At 35.9% G+C, this 22,330-nt stretch overlaps 1 protein-coding gene across 3 annotated transcripts in view; it reads right to left on the bottom strand.

Annotated features, from left to right (window-relative positions):
• SPATA6 (spermatogenesis associated 6) overlaps positions 1-22,330 on the bottom strand; it is a 140,573-nt gene that overhangs the window by 40,069 nt on the left and 78,174 nt on the right. For 2 of the 3 annotated variants that reach the window (XR_003208159.2, XM_025871564.2), the window contains exons 9-11: positions 17,721-17,761; positions 4,483-4,667; positions 537-636 (exon numbers count right to left, since the gene is read on the bottom strand). Coding sequence is in view for 2 of the 3 variants with exons in the window: in XM_025871564.2 (XP_025727349.1) it covers positions 537-636; positions 4,483-4,667; positions 17,721-17,761 (326 nt within the window). In the remaining variant the exon portion in view is untranslated. The remainder of the gene's footprint in view (positions 1-536; positions 637-4,482; positions 4,668-17,720; positions 17,762-22,330) is intronic. The other variant, XM_025871565.2, reaches the window with a different exon arrangement.

Below are 22,330 nucleotides of genomic sequence, written 5' to 3'. Positions count from 1 at the left end.
CTTCATATATATGTTTATTTGCCTTACCTCAGAAAATATTCTCATATTGATGTTCTCTAATATTAAACCCAGTAAACCTGACCTGCTCTTTTCCTCTTTTAAATATTTAATTAACATAAAAATCAGTTGGGAAGCTGCTTCAAAACAATTATTTCTCACCCAACTCCCCTCATTCTACCATTTAGAATAAAATATTTGTGGGAAATGGAATTGTTTTATACTGGGCCACAAAATAAGAGTCTCCACACTTTGAAGGCTATAAAATAATCATCATAAAATCTCTACTTACTGACTCTGAGGTAATTATTAGTAACATTGTTTCGAGTTCAGATGATGTCAAACATTTTACATAATGACTCAGGTCAAGCAGGAAGTTAGAGAAGTTGCCTTTAGCAAAACCACTGACTTCCACTGAATGGAGGTTGTATCTTTCTTTCTTCTCTTTCCAGTGATTTAATATTATAAGCTTTAAGCATCTTCACTGGTTTTCTTGCCCAATTAGAAAAGGCCTTCAAAAGAAAATTTTAGAAACTAACATATAAATGTCTTTGATGAGCCTGATGTGATTTCAAGATATTTTTTACCCGGTCATGGATCTCATCGCAGTTTGAAGGTGAACACCAATCAGAATGGAATCTGTGGGCATAAAAAACAAAGGTGACTTGTAGTCAGAGGGAGAGAAAAATAAATCTTTCCAAATGCCAGATATAGAAAGTCATTTTTTTCCTTATCCCTGTGTGATAACAAAGAAAGATTAAAATAGTATATTTTCTTCATTGACCAAGGATGAGAGGCAGATGTAAAATCAGGCACTGATTCTCTGCAGAAGTATTAAGTCTTTATAATATGTGCAATAAGTAGTCTTAATAAAGTTTGGCATGAATTAGGGAGAGCATACCTATATATTTGATCATTTTAATGATTTCCTTACATAAGTCTTTAGAGCTTTATCTCTAAAAAAGAGATACAGATGTACAAATTAGAACAATAATTCCATGTATAGTGCCTTTAAAATTAGTTCTTATTTTCCAGTAATTTAATCCCACTCTCTTAAATTATGTGGGAGAAATTCCTTTCTGTATACAGAAAAATAAAACTAATTTTATGAAATGAAGTAAAATGTTTAAATAGATGAAAATATTATTTAGAATCCTATCATGTTCTTACTCCCTCAAAATACAGAGGAACATAAAAATTGAATGATCCCCTCTCTGCACAGATACCACTCCTCTAGTCTCTCCTGTAAGTGTGTGTGTGTTTTTTTTAGTGAATATTGAAAAACAGGAAAGGAAAATGTGACTTTTATTAAAATCTGAGTTGTGGAATTACAGAAAAAACAAAGCAACCATTCTTCTTTCTTATGCCCTCCCCAAACTCGAAACTGGCATTAGTTTAACTAAACTACTTTATCTACCTTATACAAGTAATAATGAAAACCTCCAGGTCCATCTAATTCATCTATATCAAGTGTTATTGATAATTCCTTCATAAAGGAATGGGTACTAAAATGCTAACTGCTTACATCTTTGCCTTTTTTTTCTCCCAGCTTGTTCTTGCAAAGTTATAATTTTATGTTTATACAAGGTATAAACTATTAAGCAGGAAAAATGATTTACATAATCTGTTTCGAAGAATGCAATCAATAATGGATGATCAACTATATCTAAATTTCAATATCCTACGTTTGTAAAAGGAAAGTGTTACTGCATCTACACAAGTATATTGTCAGACCTTGTTATTTGCTACATATGTAACCCATATTGAAAACCTGAGATCCAAATATTTAGTTCCAAGAGGATCTCTTCAGTGTACTATGAGAGGATCCACTAGTCTGTGCTGTGGTATAAGAAATGATTGCTTATCTAACTTCATTTACAAAATTCAAAAACATTAAGCATGATTAAAAGGAATATCAACTCCTTTTTAATTAGATTTGCAAGTATTTCTTAGTCTGATTTTAGTAATAACTCTATAGCCTAATACAAATGATAAGTCATAATATTAATATTTATACTTGGAGGAGAAAACTGCTTCTGAAATTTAACATTTCTAATAAAAACTGCAACCATTTTATGTGTGTTAACTCTACTGGAAATATTTTTTTTTAAATGGGCTTAAAGCAAAAAGCACCTTCACTATAAATAAAGAAATTCATTTGCTTACAGTCACTAATAGAGTTTTTGAAAGTCTGTTTATTCACATACATGATTAAGGAGTCAACATTTTACAGTAATCTTAGAGGAAAACTTACTTCATCTTAATGAATAACTACCCAGATAACCTCCTATAGCTGTATATTTTGTCATACTCCCAATTTTGCTGGGGACATACAATTTACATTTATATCAGTTTAAATTGTTTACTGATTCCACCGGATTTTATAAACACTCTGTAAGTATACTGCTCAGTAACCCAAAAAGCCATATCAGAGAACGTCTTATATATAAGAACATCTTATATTCGGTACTGAGTGTACTGAAAAGGATGAAATGTTTTTGTTCCTAGTAATATGTCCTATAGACATTTTATTTTCTTTTATAACTATGTCTAAATCTTTTTTAGAACATACACTCAAAGTAGAGGTGTTCTACCTTAGTGAAAGTAAAAAAGTTTATCCTAAGGAGTACCCCAATAAAAGTTTATTAATTTATTTAGATTTTATTTTGTTTATTTTAAAAGCACCTCAACCTTCCTCAAGTGATAGGTGAAATGGGTCATGTTTAATATTAGAGCTCCTCATTTCCTTCGAGAAAAGAACTTAACTACATCTACTACCAAGCATCAGAATAAATGTGTAAATGCTGCTCACTACTAGAGGCCATCACCTGAACTGGAATATGAAAAAGGGATAGTTGACTTTAGCTAACCCCAGTGAAGAATTTTTGAGTACAGCCTCAATGAAGAATTTGTCAACTTGGGAAGACAGGCTTCAAAAGCTGGGACAAAATTACAGACAAGGATAAAATAACATGGGACTAAAATTCATATTGTCCTACAGTGGTAGAGACAACTGGAGAGCTGTGCAAAAGATGTGAAAAGGCAGAAAAATAAAACAATGTTCATAAAAACATATCCAAGGAGATATAGATAAAAAATTTCCTGAAAACCTACAGAGATGGCAAAGAACCTAATGAATAAAACCACAAGTGCTTAATTCTAAAAGTAAAGGAAAAAGAGGGTAGCACTGACTACACGTCTGAACATCTGAGCAGACACAGAAATTGAAGAAAGTCCCCTGACAACTGAGACACAGGTTAGCAGACTTCAGCAGGAAAATCTCTCAAAAGTTTCTCTTGAACTTTAAAGCCTATAGAAACAGAGATACGCATCTCTCTCATAAAATATAGAGATAGATCTTTTTTAATCTATCTGTCCATCTCTATCTATGAACTCCATGACCCCTCAGGCAGGATTCTAATGGCCTAGAAGCAACATTAAATAAAATTCCCCATCTGAGGATTAGGGTCTCCAGCAGACCTCCATAGATCCATTTGAATGCTTAGGGGGCTAATGAGGAAAGAGACGAAACTACCTGTTCAGAATAGAGATGTTTTAATTCCAAACTGATACACTCTTGCTCAAATCACCAATTTTGAGATGAACTTTTTGATAGACGATACAGTTAGTTTAAATTTTGTCAGTTATGTCTGACAGTTGTAATAAGCTGTACAAATTTGGTGTGTTACATTAGCATTTTGATGCCATCTGTAAAGACAGATTTTATTTCCATTTGTTGATGGCATTTCTCTTAGGTGTTCAAATTTCTATAAAAATTTTAAACTACCTAGGGTGGGCTTTTTTTTTTAATTTATGACAACTCTGTTTTCTATGTTACTATTAGTGAGTGAGGCAAGGAATTTCCAATCTGAATTTAACAACAACAAAAACAGATAAAGAGGAATTATTTCTTTCACATTCAAATTATAACAAGTGTCTAACTTTGGTTGTTAAAGCTTTTTTAGAGGGAGGCTAGAATCTTTACATGGTTAAGATTCTCCCAGGGAGGGCGCCTGGGTGGCTCAGATGGTTAAGATTCTCCCAGGGAGTTGGGGAGGGTGTATTTGAGGAAATCAGGTACCATATACCAACAATATATGGCATCATCATTACCACTAAAAGGAATGTATAATCTATGCTATTTTTATACATTAGCCATGTCCATAATGTTAAGTCCCTATGAATCTCTTGAAAACAAACCAACATGCACTATTTTTCACTTTTATGAATTACAGTATTTAATTAGGGTTAAAGTGACTCTAATTAATAAACTCACCAATAGTTAATAAACTCACTTTAAGAGGACTGGGTTGGGGAGGAGTATGTAGTACTATATAATATGTAATGTATTCTAAACAAAAAGTAAGTCTTTTAAAATCAAATTATACTTGTATGAATAATCATTTCACATATATAATTGCTGCCTTGTCTTTTCTAATAATGATTATTCAAAAAATCAGTATAGAAAGAGAGACTAAGCATTACCTTTCCTTGAGAGAAGCTCGATTTAACACAGGGCTTGGAGAATGCTTCGGCATTGTTGAGGGTGCTGAATGGACGAGTAAGGTCCTTGCTGAATGCTGTGGCTTGCTACATGACCGTGAGCTTAAATACTCATCACACCTTTCCAAAGAGTCATCAAAGTCTCTCCCATGGGGTGTCCGGGTAACCTGTTTAAAAAAATATTTGTATACACATAATAAATGTGGTAATATTATACATACAACCTTAAGAACCTTTGTAAGAGTTTAAAAAAAGTATAATGCCACAGCTATATTTGAAGGTAAATTTCAGAATGTAGCAGTCATCATTTTCACTGTAACATTAAATATTAAATACATCTGGATTGTTCATTCCACATGTCTAAAATTTATAAAACTTTATCAATTCCAAGGGCTTTTGAGTAGTGGTGGGGTAAAGGTAGGGGTGTACATATATAACAAAGGACAATACACAGAAACTAATTATAGCCCAGTTTAGCTATGAGGCCAAACAGAACAGAATTCTATCCTAATACTCATTCATTGATTCATTTGTTCTGGGGACAAATGAATAAATCAGGATAGAAAAATTAATAAATTCCTACCCTTATTATGTGGAACTTCAATTCTAGTAAAATTTACATTCTACTAATGAGCAGCTTTCATCCCAGAACCAAACAGCATGTGATTCAAATGGCTCAGTTACAGTCCCAAATAACTGACTAAGAAATATGTGAGCTAGATGTCTAAGGATGGTAAATACCAGGAGAAGAAAATAAAGCAGGAAAGGAGATAAGAAGTGCTGATGGGTGGTGTGGGAGGGGTATGGAAGGAAGAAGCTGCAATTTTAAATAGGATAATCAATGGGGACCTCACAGAGAAAGAGAATGTCTTGGTAAAGACCTAAGGAGTAAAGGCCTGAAGACCTTAGTAAAGACCACAAGACCTAAGTCATGGGGACATCTGTAGGAAGATCATTCCAGAAAGAGAGAAAAATAAACGTAAATAAATGCACCTATGGGGGTGCGGTGGAGAGCATAGCCTGGTATATTAGAAATAGCAAAGAAGCCAACAAGGCTGAACTAAATAGTAAGCGATGAAGTTAAAAAGGTAGATTTTAAGGATTTAGGTTTCTATGCTGTGACTATTTTTTTAAAAAAATGAGATCTCCCTGGCTACTCTGTTAAGAACAGTCTATAAGAGGGGCCAAGGGCAGAGGCAGGGAAATCAGCTAGGAAATGATTACAATAAAATACGGAAAAGGATGCTGGATTGGATTAGAGTGATAATCAATGGAGGTGAAAAGAGATCAGACTCAAAAGGCATTTGAAAGATAGAGCCAACAGGATTTGCTGATGGACTGGATGTCAAAGATAACACCAGTCTTTTGGCCTAATCAACCTGAAGAGTTGAGTTTGTATGATTTAGTTATACCCTTCCAACTGGAAGGATGGAAGAGTAAATGTTAGGAGTCTGTTTTTGGACATGTTGAACTTCACATATCAATTTATTAGTCACCCACCATATTAGAGTAGAATTTAGGAGAAGAGTCCAGGATAAAGATACAAATGGTATTTAAAGACAGGGCACTGGATGATATCATCAAGGAAGAGAGCATAAATAGAAGAAAACATCTGAAGACAGAGCCCTGGGAATACACTGAGAGGCTCAGAAGATGAGAAGGAAACATGAGACTAAGGAGTGACCAGGGAAGAAGGGGAAGAAACAGAAGAATGTGTTGTCAATTGAAAAAAGCATTTCAAGTAAGGGCAGTAACTACGTTAAATACTGCTAATAAATCAAACTAGAAAAGATTGTGAATGGACCTTTGTATTTTAGCAATTGGAAGGTCATCGGTAACAACAAGAGTAGCACTGATGGAGTGATAGGAATGATAATCTGGAGTTGAGTTCAAGAAAGAATCAGAGAGGGGAATATATCCTAATGACAATAATGCAGAAGGATATTCAACGATTTTGGTCTGAACGGTGGAAGTCTCACGGAGGAGGTGGGACTGGAATCAAGGCCATTAAGTAAAGAGAGAAATGGCATTAAGAATGGGGGAAAAGGAGAAAGGAAAGATGCACACTGAGTATGATAACTTGGCTATCTCTATAGGAGAGCGATAGGAGGGAATTTCTTAGAGGTGGAAAGGGGCACATTATAGAGAACTTTAAATGCTATAACCCAATACTATTCAACATTTATTAAAGCATATTTTATGTATAAAGTACTGAACAAGGTAGGAGACAGCAATCACAGATAAGACCTCAAAGAAGTTACAATCCATGATGGCAGACATGAAAAAACAAGTACTGATAAAATAAAGAGGAAGGAAATTATAATTAAATAGATATATAATAAGTAACTGTGCAATGGGATCACAGCTAGGATGTAGTCTTTCCATGGAATTAGAGTAAATATTTGTTTTGTAATGTTTTACATCTACATGGAGGACTGAAAGATATAATGAGGGGGTGAGTCTTTGATAAGAATCCATTTCAAACTTTCAGTCTCAAGCCTTAGCTTAAGAAACATTCCCACAGCTCTTATGAGTTTTTCATAGGTTACTTACTCACTTCAGAAATCAAATGGAATATTAATGTCTTTGGCTCATTACTGAAGAGTTCCTTTCTTGGATGATTCTTCAAGGACACTGGCTTACAATCCAAAGACCAGGGTTCAAATCCCTGCCTGACCAGGTCATCTCCTCTCCAAGCTTTAGTTTCCTTATCTATAAACTGGGCAAATAATCTTCCAGGTTTGCCACAAAAATGTGGTAAAATCAGTGAAAACACAAAGAAGAGGGCATAGCTTATGAGAGAGAATAATATTTATGTCCTCTGTTTACAGCAATCTTTGTATTTCAGCATAAAGGCTTTTTTTTTACATTTATGGAAATAGTTCTTTAAATGCCCTAAGACCTCAAATATGTAACAATTCCAAGATTGCAAATGTTAAAATGTATCAAGATAAAAAATTTAGTATTTTTAAACCAATCTAAAACTGTTTTAAGTAGAAAAGTTTCATACATAAAATTAATTGTAATTTCATAAATGTAATTATGCAAATGACATACTTTTCAAATTTGTGATATATAATGGTTTGGTTATACTATACTCATGAAATAAGAGTCCTGAAAAGTTGTTTACATGATAATCTGATAAATTAAATCACATTAATGGCCATAACATTTTATATTTACAGGAACTTCAAGATCCAATTAATGGAAGGAAGAATTAACTACTAAGTATAATGGGAAACAGGAAATTCACTTGTCTGACAAGTAGCTTACTTAGTGCCTGATACTCGACACCATGCTCTAAAACTTCTCCTTTGTTGTGGGGCATAAAATTTAAGAAATAAATACAAATAATTCTAATGGCTAAAATTAGCTGGGAAATAGTTGAGAATAAGGAGTGCAGGGAAAAAGTGCAGTATAGGTACTGCTTTGAGGATGATAAGAAAGTAAAGTTCTCATTCAAAAAAGAGAGAAGCAGGGACACCTGGTGGCACAGTCAGTTAAGCTCCAACTTTTGGTTTCAGGTCGTGATCTCAGGGTCATGAGATCAAGCCCCACATCGGGCTCCATGCTCAGTGGGGAGCCTGCTTGGGATTCTCTCCTCCCTCTGCTCCCCTCCCCGCTTGTGCTCTCTCTCAAATAAATAAGTCTTAAAAAAAAAGAGAGAGAGAAGCAGATATTGGTAACTAAGAGGAGTTTCTCAGTTTTGCCAAGAATATTCCTTAGTGAATCCTATTTCAAATGAGTCATCAGTTCCTATCTTATCTAGTTTAAAAATCCATACACTCAACTACCTGGTTTGGTTTTAGAAAGATGTACTTTCTTTACACTGGAGAATTGGAAAGAAATTCCAAAATAATACAATGAAAGTGATAAGTAATTCCTTAAATAGATCAATCCTTGTGTGTATGTATATGTGGGGAGTGTCCCTTCTTAGACCACTGTTCTATGCATTTATATAAATAACTTGTTTCATTCCCACAACAATCTTATGGGGTAGATATTTTTATTCTCTGCACCTCATAGCAGAGGAAACTGAAGCAAAGTAGAACAGCTCCTAAGTAAGGGGGTGTCAGGCCAGTGACATATGAGAGACCTATGGCAGATCTCCCAAGTGGAAAACTCTCAGAGTCCAAGCCCCTCAGGATGCCTAAAAGGAAAGTCTACAGAAGATGGTCTCACAATCTGATTTACTAACAACCCAAAATATAGTGCTCAGGAACAAACTGACAAACTGTTCTCAAAGAAGAAAGACATCTCCAGTTAATTTTATGATGTGATCATAATAATGCCACCAAACCACTCATGGATAGTAGAAGGGTAATTACAGACCACCCTCACTAGAAACCATCTATGGAAAAAATGTTAAATAAGATATTAAAAAATAAAAAATGTTAAATAAGATATTAAAAAATTACATTTAGTAACATTAAAGAAAAAGAATATAACATGACCAAATTGGGTTTATTCAAAGTATACAAGGATAGGCTAGCATTAGAAAATCTATTAATCAACCCAATAGATGCCGAAAAAAAGGCGTTTGATAGTATTCAACATCCATTCATAATTAAAAAAATATTCCTTGCAAACAGGGAATTTCAAAAGGAACTTTGTTAACTTGTTAAAGGATATTTTACAAAAATCTACTGCAAATAACATTCACAGGAGTGAAACCTTAGACACGATCCTATCAAAGACAGGATCAAGACAAGAAGGCACTGTATTAGACTATGCTGCAGTAGCAAATTAAGTTCAAAAATTGGTGGCTTAACATAACAGAGGTTCATTTTCCCCTGTGCTTTATAGTAATAGAGGTTAGCAAGAGAAATTATACTTCACAAGACTGTCCAAGGATTGTTTTGATGAGGCACACTGAACAACTTATGGCTGTATATTTTGGAACATGAGGCCTCCTTGTCACTGCAATGAGAGAGAGTTCCTATCAGTTCATCTACGCTTCACCCTGGAAGGAATACACACAATTTTCCATCATCATCCAGATAGAGCAGGCCCTACATAACTGCAAGAGGGCTTGAAAGGATGGAAGAGGGCCTGAATAGCAAATAAGCAATAAACGTCTCTGCCATGTTCACTATCCTCACTCTTACTCAACATGTGTATGGAAGCTTCTAGTCAGTTAAGACAAAGAAATAATTTGAATGGCAGAAATAAAATTCATTATTTGCAGATGATACAGTTTCTTCTATTAAAAAATTCAAGAATATCTATGATAAGAATGTTATACAAAAATCAACTTCAAACCTATGTCAGTAAAACACATAAAAAGGTAATTTTACATAAGACTCTTTACAGTAGGAACCAAACTATAAGGTTTCTAGGAATAGATCTAACAAACAATGTGCAACACATTGATGGAAAAGCATATATAACTTTACTGAGACACATGAAAACTGAGACCACCTGCATTCAAAAATGGCTTAACTATCAGATCAAAGAAATGAGGCCCACCTACCTGAACATGACTTTATCATGGGTTCAAGGAAATTCTTGCCCAAGAAAATAATGCTACAAACCAGTAAATAACCATCATTTGCTTCAGGACATTCCCATAAATCATTTACCTGAACAGCAGTCTGCTAATCATCAATCAGCTCCCTTCTTGAAACAATAATAGATTCTTAATCTAGGCAAACAATTCCCTTCTCAGAACAACAGATCACTTAATTGGACAAATCCTTCCTTATCAAATAAACTGTTTACTTATCAAGACTTGCTTTAAGACCCCAATCTTTGTGTCCATCGACAGATGAATGGATAAAGAAGATGTGGTATATATACACAATGGAATATTATGCAGCCATCAAAAGGAATGAGATCTTGCCATTTGCAACGACATGGATGGAACTGGAGGGTGTTATGCTGAGTGAAATAAGTCAATCAGAGAAAGACATGTATCATATGACCTCAGGAAACAAACTGAGGGTTGCTGGAGTGGTGGGGGGTGGGAGGGATTGGGTGGCTGGGTGATAGACATTGGGGAGGGTATGTGCTATGGTGAGCACTGTGAATTGTACAAGACTGATGAATCACGGATCTGTACTTCTGAAACAAATAATGCAATATATGTTAAGAAAAAAAAAAAAGAAGATAGCAGGAGGGGAAGAATGAAGGGGAGTAAGTTGGAGGGGGAGACGAACCATGAGAGATGATGGACTCTGAAAAACAAACTAAGGTTTCAGAGGGGAGGGGGGTGGGCGGGATGGGTCAGCCTGGTGGTGGGTATTAAAGAGGGCACATTCTGCGTGGAGCACTGGGTGTTATACACAAACAATGAATCATGGAACACTACATCCAAAACTAATAATGTAATGTATGGTGATTAACATAACAATAAAAAATTATTAAAAAAAAAGACCCCAATCTTTGTGTCCATTAATCCTAAACTTTTATATCACAAATTTTGTCCATTAGATTCCCTCAGTAAAAGCCCTACCTTAAAACACTGGAGCTCAGACCCCAAAACCCTGTAAGTATCTGCCCTTAACCTTCCCTTTCAGAGACACTACTCTGACTTTCGAGGTGGTGGCTCTCCCTTACTGCATTATGTCATACATCCAGCTTTGCTTGATATCAACAGACTCTTTAGTTATTGTGGTGGTCTTTGGGTGAGTAGGCAGTAGAGAATCCTAGAAGTCCAATAAGATATTACTAGACGCGCTCTTGCTGCCACAGCAATGAACTTCAATATAGAAACTGCATTTTTCTGAGACTTCTTGAGCTTCCCTCCTGAGAGTTTCTCTGACTACATAGTGAGGTGAGTGAATCTCGGTGTTGGGTCTGGGGTCTGACTTCCTTTTGCTGAACTTCCCAAATGCCTACCTCATCTTCTAGGAATGCAGAACCCTTTAGTAATCTTTTCATTATGTGATCAGGTCTGAAAACTCATATCCCCAGTGGAAGTCTGTCTTTTCATTAACAATACTAATTATGTCTCTATCTTTGTTATTGAGTCTCTATCTTTGTTTTGTTGTGAGCCTGTAAGAGGAAGGTCATAGGAAAATGAACAAACGTTAAGCTACTAAATCCATCCTCCAGTCAGACCCATGGGTGAATAGACTCTGATATTCTTATCACACCACAATCCTTAGAGTAAAAACTCTGCCCTGTGTCACTTGTCAAAATATCATGAAAACTTCTTCAGGTTTTTTTTCTTGTTTTCTCCATGGGAAAACACACTTTAGGAGAACTTGCTTCCAAATGTTCCATCTTCCTAGAATTACAGATTTGTCAGTTCTCCCATTTGAGACAACAAGGAGCCGGAGACACAAGGTATACAAGCAACCCACTGGCCAACATTACCAGACTCGTGTGTTCGCTTCACTTTAGGTCTGCACCCCCTCCAAGTTAGATTCAAGCTGCTTCCATGTATTCACACTATAATTTTAAATCATACAGTTACTGTTGTAAGCAGCATAATTTCACCAATGTCTATGCAGAGAAATTCCTCTGCTACCAGGGCGGCAGGCCAGGCAGGATTCAGCATTGCTGCAGACTGATAATTGCTCTTTACCTTCTAGTTCTTCCTTTTCCAAGTTCTTCCATTTTCCCAGCTACCCTGTTCCTGCTCTAACAGAGTATATTAGATATGGGGTTCAGGTAAGGTGGGAATGTGAGAAAGGGGAGAGAGAACGTCAATTCACAGGTCACTGGGTCATAAGGAGCCCCATGTAGATATGATGGACTGGCCATCCATCACCCAAAATCCTGGCCTTCAAGCTAGACTCAAGTGGCTGCATGGAACTTTGAGTGGTCTTCTTGAGGAGGACATGAGTATGTTCTATGTGAGGGAAGAAAGGTATGCAGAGATATTTGGTGGCCAGAGGGACAGACTGTGTCAGATATGCTTAGCTGTCCCCCAAAATTTGTGTTCCCTCTTATGTAGTATAAGATTAATGGGAATCAGTGGCCTAACCAGGATCTCTACTTGCTAGCCACTCTCCTATTACGCTTCTAGATATGGTCATGTGACCAGTTCTTGTCAATGGAATATCAGAAGTGACTTAGGTCACTGCCAGGCTTTTAAGAAACAGATGCACTGGGCTGTTAATGACAAATAAACTGTGTTAAGACATTGAAATAGTAAAGTTTCAGAATATCTAGCATTACACTGAATGAGTTAAAATCCAGAAGTAGAAATACAGACATGACCTGGAGAAGGATAGTGATGGCATAATGGGAACAGAGTGTGTAAGTTCAGGAGCAGAAGGAACAACTAAATTTCAGGGAATAAAAAAAATCTAAGCAGAAAACTCTGACCTTGAAGTGATATTTATCCATAAATTCAAACATTACATAAGTGTCCACCAGATACTATATGCCTTGCTAGCAAGAGAGGATAAAATGAACAAAACACTACACTTAATTTCAGGAGTTTAGGAAGACACATTAAATCCGTATTCCGGTAAGTCCGAGAGGCACCCAGTGTAATAAGGCAATACTTAGGCATGCGACAATGCTAAAAGTGATGTAAGGCTACCAGAAATCAACCATATATTCCACGTGTATTTCCCAATTTTGCCTAAAGCCAGGTCTGCTTCTCCACTTCCACTAAGGTAATTTCCTATCTCTTTTAAAGAAATATAAGGACTCTCCGGGTTTGAGAGTTCTCATAAGATTCGTTTCCCCCAAATAGTTTAGAAGTAATGCATAAAGAAGTGGAAGCAATGTTCATTTGAATGTCTAGCAGTAAAAGGAAGGAGAAAGAGAGGGTAATATATAATGATACAGACTGAGAGCTATGTTCTTTTTCAGGAGCTTTGCAGAATTTGTTTTCTGTCATTTAAGATGGGGATAAAAATTCTTGTTCAATTATGAAGCTGCATATAATCCAGTGATATAATCAATATGAAAAGCTTTAAAATTATAACCCATTATACAAATTTAAGTTGATTTTATTATTATGTTTATGGTCAAAAGAGATGGAGCCAATAAATAAATAAATGCCAAGGTGTTAACATTATTAAGAAGGCAGAGTAGAAGGAAAAAGTGGAGATTAACAGAAAGATTGAAGTAGAGATAAAGATAACTGAGGATAATTCCATCCACAAATGACTAACATTTTCTCTGACGAAGTGGAATATGACATCATATATAGAAAATGAGAAGGAGAAGTAGAACTTAGGTTGGACTGTGTGTTACAGAATCAACAAGAGAACAAAATGATCAAGCAGCACTGAAGGTCAAATTGAAGCTAGAAAGGATATATTTATAAAGGCCCAGGTAAAATGGGTTCTATAAATCTTTCCAGAAATACTCTGCTGTTACTAGATGTATGTCCATTAATTTATTCATACACTAATTACACATGGCATCATTGATTTTTCAACCTTCACTCCCAAAGCCCCTGCAATGGACTGAATTGTATCTCCCTAAAATTCAGATGTTGAAGCCCTAACTCCCACTTGACTACATTTGGAGTAAGGAATTAAGGTTAAATGAGGTCATATAGGTGAGGACCTAATCTGAAAGGATTACTGTTCTTTGACACCGGAGTTTGCATTCTCGCGCACCCTCCGTCTCTGCCATGTGAGGACAGGTGAAAAGGCAGCCGTCTGCAAACTCGGTAGAGAGCTCTCACCAGGTACCAAACCGGCTGGCACCCCGATCTTGTACTTCCCAGCCTCCAGAACTGTGAGAAAATAAATTTCTCTTAAGTCATCCAGTCTATGGGTATTTATTATGGTAGCCCAAACTAAGCCCTCATTTAAAAACAAATATTTTGTATTGCCTTCTTTTATATCTTGAAATGAAATGTATTAAAAATCAGCGAATTGTCTTAACTGTAGTAAAAAGAGAAATTAATGGGACATGACCTAAAATATGCACTTCAATACATAAATGCTCAAGTATGACTACTCTAGAAAACATTATGGATGCTTGCACTCACTTACATAAATAAGTTTGGAGTTTTAAAATGTAAGAAGATCATAAGTCATTCCATACAAGAAAACCAGGAAAATAAATGAGCTGCCATATACTTCATCACAGTGTAATACTACACCGTATATTTTTAACAAAGTAAAGTATAAGCTTTATAATATACTTGTATTCCTATAATATATGATGTATTTCAAAACAATGTAAAGGTACTCTGTGTTTTATGTAGAGCTAGATTTGTTCTCATAATTATGAACATGTTTTTCACCTCCATTATGGTTGGTGAGACAGCTGAAAGCCACACAGGACATAAGAATTCCTCACTGTTTGGCATTGTCCCACTATTACAGAATACCTAGCATCCCTGATCATTAAACATCAAGAGTACTTCCCCTAAATGACTGCAATAATGGTACCTGTTAATGTCTAAAATGCCACCTTGACAGTGGTACAATCTCCACTGAGAACCCATGTGCTAAATGAATGCCTATGACACAGGCATATGGAACTACCATACATTGGAGAGAAGAAGCCAATGATTCGGGGGAGTAATGGTAAAACAGAAAAGAAGCAGTGAAAAGAATACAAGCATTTATGAGAAGAGCCGGTTATCAGGCATCCAGGGTAAAGAGAGTTGAGTTTGGCCAAAGAATAGATAATGATCAAACAACTACAAATCTTAAAAAGGGAGGCAGTAGATATGATAGATAAGGAGAAGCAGGAAAAATAGAAAAGTAAGGATGTTAAAAAGCCATTATCCCTCAGTACGCACCCTCCATTCAAATGAAGCTAGTAGTTTCTCTATTCCCCAGGACACTGTACTTATTCCAAATCCCAAGACTTTTTTATATTGCCTATGCAAAATATATTTCTCAACAGAATTCAGGCAAAGTTCCACTTTTCCAGAAATTTTTTTGCAAGCACTCCCACCTTTATGACTTTTTTCCTTGTAGAAATCCTAGTGTTCTACTGCCTGAATATTAACCAGCTACTATGTGCCTATAAGAAGATTCTTTATTCTTTCCATAGAGAATATAGCAGTGTTCAATGCTATATATGCATTTCAATGAAAATCTACCCCTTGAATATAAAAATAATCCTGTGAGTTTACTTACCACCCACTGCCTTACAAGGATAGTATGAATGATCAACTTCTACTCTAACCCTAAAAGCGAAGAATCCAGAGATGAGAGTGGGAGAGAAATAAAGATGGGTAGAAGTTCAGTTCTTTCAAAAAGAATTCATGTGGAAAAGAGGATTGTAAATATATACACCTATCTTTAAATGGACCAGCCAACATAAAGCTAGATTATAGTCGCTTTAGGATAAAGATTAGTGTCCTGTAAACTTTATCCCTGTCTCTCCATTCTGTATTTTTATATATTTGGTTTACTTGTTTTCTCTTAATAATCCACTCACACAGGGTGCCTGGGTGGCCCAGTTGGTTAAGCGTCCAACTCTTGGTTTCGGCTCACGTTGTGATGGAGTTGGGCTCCACACTCAGTGCAGTCTGTTTGAGATTCTCTCTCCCTCTCCCTCTGCCCCTCCCGCTGTTCTCTCTCTCTCTCTTAAATAAATCTTAAAAAAAAATTCGCTCACACAATACACATATATTAGGAATCCACACCATATATCAGATAACATGCTAGGTACTATCAATAAGCAAGATCAATAAGGTCCCTACCATCCTGGAACTTAGAGATTAGTAAAACAAGCAGATTTTAAACAAAGATGCAAATAAAGATGAAAATAAATATATGATTATAAATTGTGAAGCATAATTTGAAGGAAAGGTACAAAGACAGGCTTATCCCTTAGGTAGACCAACTAGGGTGGCTTCCCTGCAAGGTAAGGAATATTGTGCTTTTTGACCTATGTGTGTGCACACACATATATATTAGACACATCAGTGTGCTTGTACGTGTGTGTGTGTGTGTGTGTGTGTGTTTGAAATACAGTCCACATAACAGGACAGGTCTGCACCAGGTGAATTATGCCAAACACACACTCCTCTAGCAGCAGCCTTAAACAAGGGTGCAACCATATACACTCACTGTACGAGGGACGGTTCCACCAATACAGTTGCTGTACTCATAGCCAATACTAGCGGTTCTCAAATGCCAGTCCTCAAACACTAGATGGCAAGACAGCTGCACCAGAATCACTGGGAAAGGTGTTAAAAATGTAAAAATTTCCAGCCTCCATTCTCAACAATTCAATTTAGTACCTGGAATGAATTTTTATAAAGTTCCACCTAGATGATTCTGATACCATTAGATTTGAGCCCTTAGTCATACAATGCCTTGATTCATTACCTTAACTGTTCCATATTTCTTTTATCATGCTCAAAGCATGGCAAAGTACTTAAATTATGCTGTTCAGTGCCAGTAGACACAAAAGATTGTTTTCAAGTAAATAAGCAAAGGTATTATAAGGACAGCAATATTTTTTGTTTTTGTTTTGTTTTCTCAAATACAATGATACTCCTTATCAAAAAGCTTTCACTTAGGAATAGAAAAGACAAACTCTGAGGTGATGCTTCTCAAAATGGAGAACACAAACTACTAGTGGTATGGCAGATAATTTAATACGGTACCCAAAGTGATTTTAGATGATACACAGGATTATTTTACATGGCACATGGACATATACTAAATAACACTGAGTTACAAGAAAAAATGTATTATCTTTTCAATTCTCTTTCAGTCAGAAATCCTCAGTTAGCTATTGGTATGTTTCCTACACCTCTCTATCGTTGGTTATCTCATTTTAAGAAATAGAGAACATGCCTCAGAGCCTTTGGAAAACAACCATTATTTAGCCAGAACTTTGTAACATTGTTTTGTTTTCACTGTATCCTTTAGAGCTATCATCCATTTAAAGCATGGGATACTGATTTTTCATTTATAGTAGTGAGTTGAATAAAAAGGTGAATTTAAAGAAAATAGCACAAATTGCGTGCAGATATTGTAAAAATTATAAGGATGCTCTATGAATGAATTTGAGAAACAGTAATGTGCAAGGTATTACTAAAGTAACAACCAGTTTCTCTATGTCTCTCACACACACATACACACATTCAATAATTAATCTAAATGAATAATCAAAAGCCACAAATTGTTGTATGAAGACATTCAATGAAAAGTCCATGCTACCAATTGACATTGTAGCCAAAATAATGATATTCCATGATATGACAATATTGTTTGTGCATTTTCTTGACTAAATGATAGTGATAATCTCTGATCATATGTATAAGAAATGTGCATATGCTTTTATGTGAAAGCCAGAACAATTTCATTCTGTAATTTATACTTACATACCTTATAATCCTTGGGTCGGTAGCAGCCAAGATGAGAATGATCTGAAAAAGGATGTACAAAAGAATTAAATTATAAATATTTCATATCAGAAAGAAGAAAATTTGGTTTCATCTTTGGTTTTTGCTATGATTTCTATGTTTCTATGTTTATAATTTCTTTGATTTCTATGATTATAATTTCATACAGTTTTCAAAAGTATCTTAAAATCCCTCAACAATGCCCTATAAGTAAAGATGATACACAACAAGTTAAAATCTGTATCCATTCTTCAATAGTTAGGTGATTTCACAAATAATGTTTTCATTAGAGCTGGAGATATCAGAATATAGACCAGAATAATTTTTTGTTGCTAAACCAATCTGCCTACATGAAATGGATAATCTTTAGTAGATAAAGTAATTTCTGATGAAATATAATTTGAACATATAGATATGATAGGTATTGCCAAACTGCATGTGTTCCCATTCTTGGGAGTCCACATTAGAGTCAAGTGAGTATAAAGGCAAGAGGACCAGCTTTAGATTATGGTAGCAGAGGTGTACAGACCTTGTTGACAAATAGATCCATACTGCAGTCCAGTCACCAGCACCTCCTGTATAACCTTAGGCTCATCATTTAACCTTTCTAAGTCTCAGATTCCTCCTGTGTCTCACGTACCTCTTTCATAATTGTTTTAAATAGTATATGAAATATTACATGTAAGCAATAAAATAAATGTTAGCTACTATTACTAACTTCGTCGTCAACATCGTTACTCTCAAGTTCTAAGTCAAACAAGCCTAGGTGCAATTTCTGATTCCACCACTTACCAAATATATTACTTTGGTCAAGTTATATAATTAATCTGTGTTTCAGTCCTCATTTTTTTAAATATTTATTTATTTATTTGACATAGAGAGAGATGGCGAGAGCAGGAACCACAAACAGGGGGAGTGGGAGAGGGAGAAGCAGGCTTCCTGCCGAGCAGGGAGCCTGACATGGGACTCGATCCCAGGACCCTGGGATCATGACCTGAGCCGAACGCAGACGCCCAATGACTGAGCCACCCAGGCACCCTTCATTCCTCATTTTATTTTTTATTTAAAAAAATTTTTTTTGTTATGTTAATCACCATACATTATTTGTTTTTGATGTAGTATCCCATGATTCATTGTTTGCCTATAACACCCAGTGCTCCACTCAGCACGTGCCCTCTTTAATACCCATCACCAGGCTAACCCATCCCCCCAAACCCCTCCCCTCTAAAACCCCCTCAGTTTGTTTCTCAGAGTCCATAGTCTCTCATGGTTCATCTCTCCCTCCGATTTCCCCCCTTTCATTTCTCCCTTCCTACTATCTTCTTCTTCTTTTTTTTTTTTTAACATATAATGTATTATTTGTTTCAGAGGTACAGGTCTGTGGTTCAACAGTCTTACCCAATTCACAGCGCTCACCATAGCACATTTAAAAGTGTGAAGACAATGCCTACTTTGCCTCAGAGAGTCATAGTAATGATTAAATTATACCGCTTAAGAAAGTTCCTAGCATAGTATCTGTAACAAAGTAGATTATAAAACTATTCTCTCTCCTGGGATAAGGACCACTATACTGCAGATGCAGATTTTGGGTTTTCCTCATTACTTAAAGGAGTCAACATTTAAGTATTATAATCTCTGTATATTGACATTCAAGCAAATCAGAACCATAATTTGCAATTCTACTTCCTTACACATTCTAGTCAAAAGCATTCTAACATTCTATATTTTACTTTCCCAAATCACCTTATCCAAAAAAAAAAAAAAAGAAATGATTATATAGATAGAGACCTAGGATAGTCAACAGTCAATTAATTAGCTTTCTTTTATGGCACAAGATCTTGTTTGTTTTCCAAGTGTCCTGAACCATTACAGAGAATAGCTGAAACATTAATGTCTTTCACATAAGGCCAACTTCACCATTTAAGTCAGTAAGACTCAACTTACTTCAAGTGCTTTTCAAAATTAAAAATAAAAATAAATCCCAGCTCAACTCCTTTTCCATAAGGTCTAATAATGTATGGCATGGCCACAGCAGCAGAAATAAAAGAATGATACAGACATAATGAACCTAATTCTCCACACATGCTAACTTTGAAAATTAAGGTAATAATTTCTGTACTTGGTATATATTCTTTCTGGCAGCTAATGTAATATTAAAAGTACCAGTATATTAAAATGTCAATATGTCTTCTGCTTTCCACAAACCATTTGTAAACCTACCCTAACAGAGATAAGATTTATAATTTTCTTTTATTTTGAAATCCAGCTGTTACTGAGGTTCCCAATGTTTGCACTTCATCACCCTTACCAATAATTACTCACTATATGCTAAAAGCAGGAGATAAAGGAGATAAAAGTCATGGCCCACGCACAGGAAATGCTTGTAATTTACTTCGGTTAAGTTATACAAAGTTGGGTAACAGCAGCATAAAAGAAGAGGCTAAGTCAGAATGGTACAGGCAATTAATGCTATTTAAAAAAGTCATATCAGAGATTAATCTCTCAAGGTTGAAGACAATCAGAGAAAACTTCCTAAAGGAGGAGAAAGCTGACCGGGCCCTTAATGGATGGGTTACACTTAAGAAAAATATGAAGAAAAATTAGAGCTAACTCAGATTGTGCGTGTGCATGTGTGTGTGTGTGTGATCTCGATCACCTTTGACTTTACTTCTTTATACCTCATTTTTTTTGATCTGTAAAATGGAGATAAATAATAGTATCTAAAATTCTTGATTACTGTAAGTAACCAATGAATATTAGTATTTAGAATCAAGGCCAGCAGAAAACACATTCAATAAAGGTTAGCCATTACCTGGTTCTCGAATAACTGCATGAAACAGAATAGGTGTTATGGACTGAATGTTTGTCTCCTCCCAAAATTCCTATGTTGAAGTCCTAACCCCCAAAGTGATGGTATGTGGAGATGGGACTTTTGGGTAGTAACCAGGATTAGATGAGGTCATGCAGGTAGGTCCCTCACGATGGAAAGAGCACCCTTCTAAGAAGAGACAGCAGAGAGCTTGCACGTGCACATGTGCTCGCATGCTCCCCCCCATCTCCTTCTCCACATGTACACAAAAAAAGGAGGTCATGTGAGCATACAGTGAGATGGCAGCTTTCTACAAATCAAGAGAAGAGGTCTCAGAATGAAACCTACTTTGCTAGCACCTCAATTTGGGACTTCCCAGCCTCTAGAATTGTGAGAAAAATAAACGTCTCCTGTTTAAGTCCCACCTATGGTATTTTGTTATGGTAGCCAGAGCGGACTGATAGAACACCTAAGGCAAATGGTTATTTCTACTTTACATTTCAGGAAGCTGACTTCCTATATAGCCAAAAGTAATGGAACTAAGGTCTTTGATTAGTTCACACAAGAGAATGAAAGTGCCTTTAGTCTCAAAAATGACATCAGATTCTGAATTTAACAAAATGGATGTGATATATAATCAAATTAGTTAAATATCAAGTAGTGACTAACTGTATGGGTTAAAAATAAATGTGGCAATCAGTCATCAAAATATTTCCATAGCAACCATCTAATATAGAAACTAAGATCGACTTTGTACAAAGGTCACCATTCCTGCTGGGAGTAGTCTGGTAACTTAGAGCCTTTGCATCCTTCCTCTCGCCACAGCTGACCCTCACTCAATAGGCTCAAATATGACTCAGTCCTAAAGGACCAATCCTGACTTTAACCAAGAAGGATTTAAGGAACTTTAATCTAAAACTTAGCATCCCTGTATCAGTTCATCCTTTCTATCAAAGTAATTCTTGAGCCCCATTCTGATTATTATAGTCAATATGTGTTCCCTATGAATCAATCCCTATTCTGGCAACCTCGATAGTACCTTAAATTGAAGGGTACTATCATCTTCCTTTTTTTTGTAATTTTAAGGAATTGAACCCCATTCTGGTAGTGAGTGCTACTACTATTGCAAAACATCTCTGCTGATGAATGTGTGTACCAATGAACCTCCAAAGAGTATGCTCCTGGAGTCCTTTATCAGTAATTACCCTATTGTTATCCTAAGGCCCATATAACATCCTAAGGTTGACCTCTGCTCTCCTGTGAATCTTCATGAAGCACACAGCCATGCATTTGCTATATGCCAGTCCCTATAACTGGAAGCAAAGCTAAGATGACCAGTTTTATAAAATAAAACCAGGGTTTAATATCTCTTAGGGGATCACACCTTCTAAAAAGGAAAAACATATAACATGTGTTTTCTGTCTCTTGCTCACCTGTGATACCTTCAACAGAAACTGTTTACTCTGACCTCTGATGTTTTCATCTTTCTTATTTCTATTGTTGTCTGACGTCTCATCAGCAAAAGTCTCAGACTTTCCCCCTCACTATTTTTTTCTTGTCTGAAGTTTAGCAAACAGCAAACTTATCAGTGACTGAAGAGTGATGATCATGAAAAAAGATAAATTAATGTCTAATAAGCACATGAAAAAACATTCAATGCCATTAGTCAAATGTAAATTAAAGTTTCAGTGAAACAGGACTGCCTATCCACTAGAATGGTTAAAATAAAGGCAATAACAAGTGCTGTGGAAGATGTAGAGAAACTGGACCATCATACACTGCTG

Source organism: Callorhinus ursinus, unplaced genomic scaffold (assembly GCF_003265705.2).
Source record: "Callorhinus ursinus isolate GAN/ISIS: 27379988/994484 unplaced genomic scaffold, GSC_fseal_2.0 scaffold9, whole genome shotgun sequence".
Taxonomy (NCBI): Eukaryota; Metazoa; Chordata; class Mammalia; order Carnivora; family Otariidae; genus Callorhinus; species Callorhinus ursinus.
Note: the sequence above shows the minus strand (reverse complement) of the source record. Positions and strands in the feature narration are given on the sequence as shown.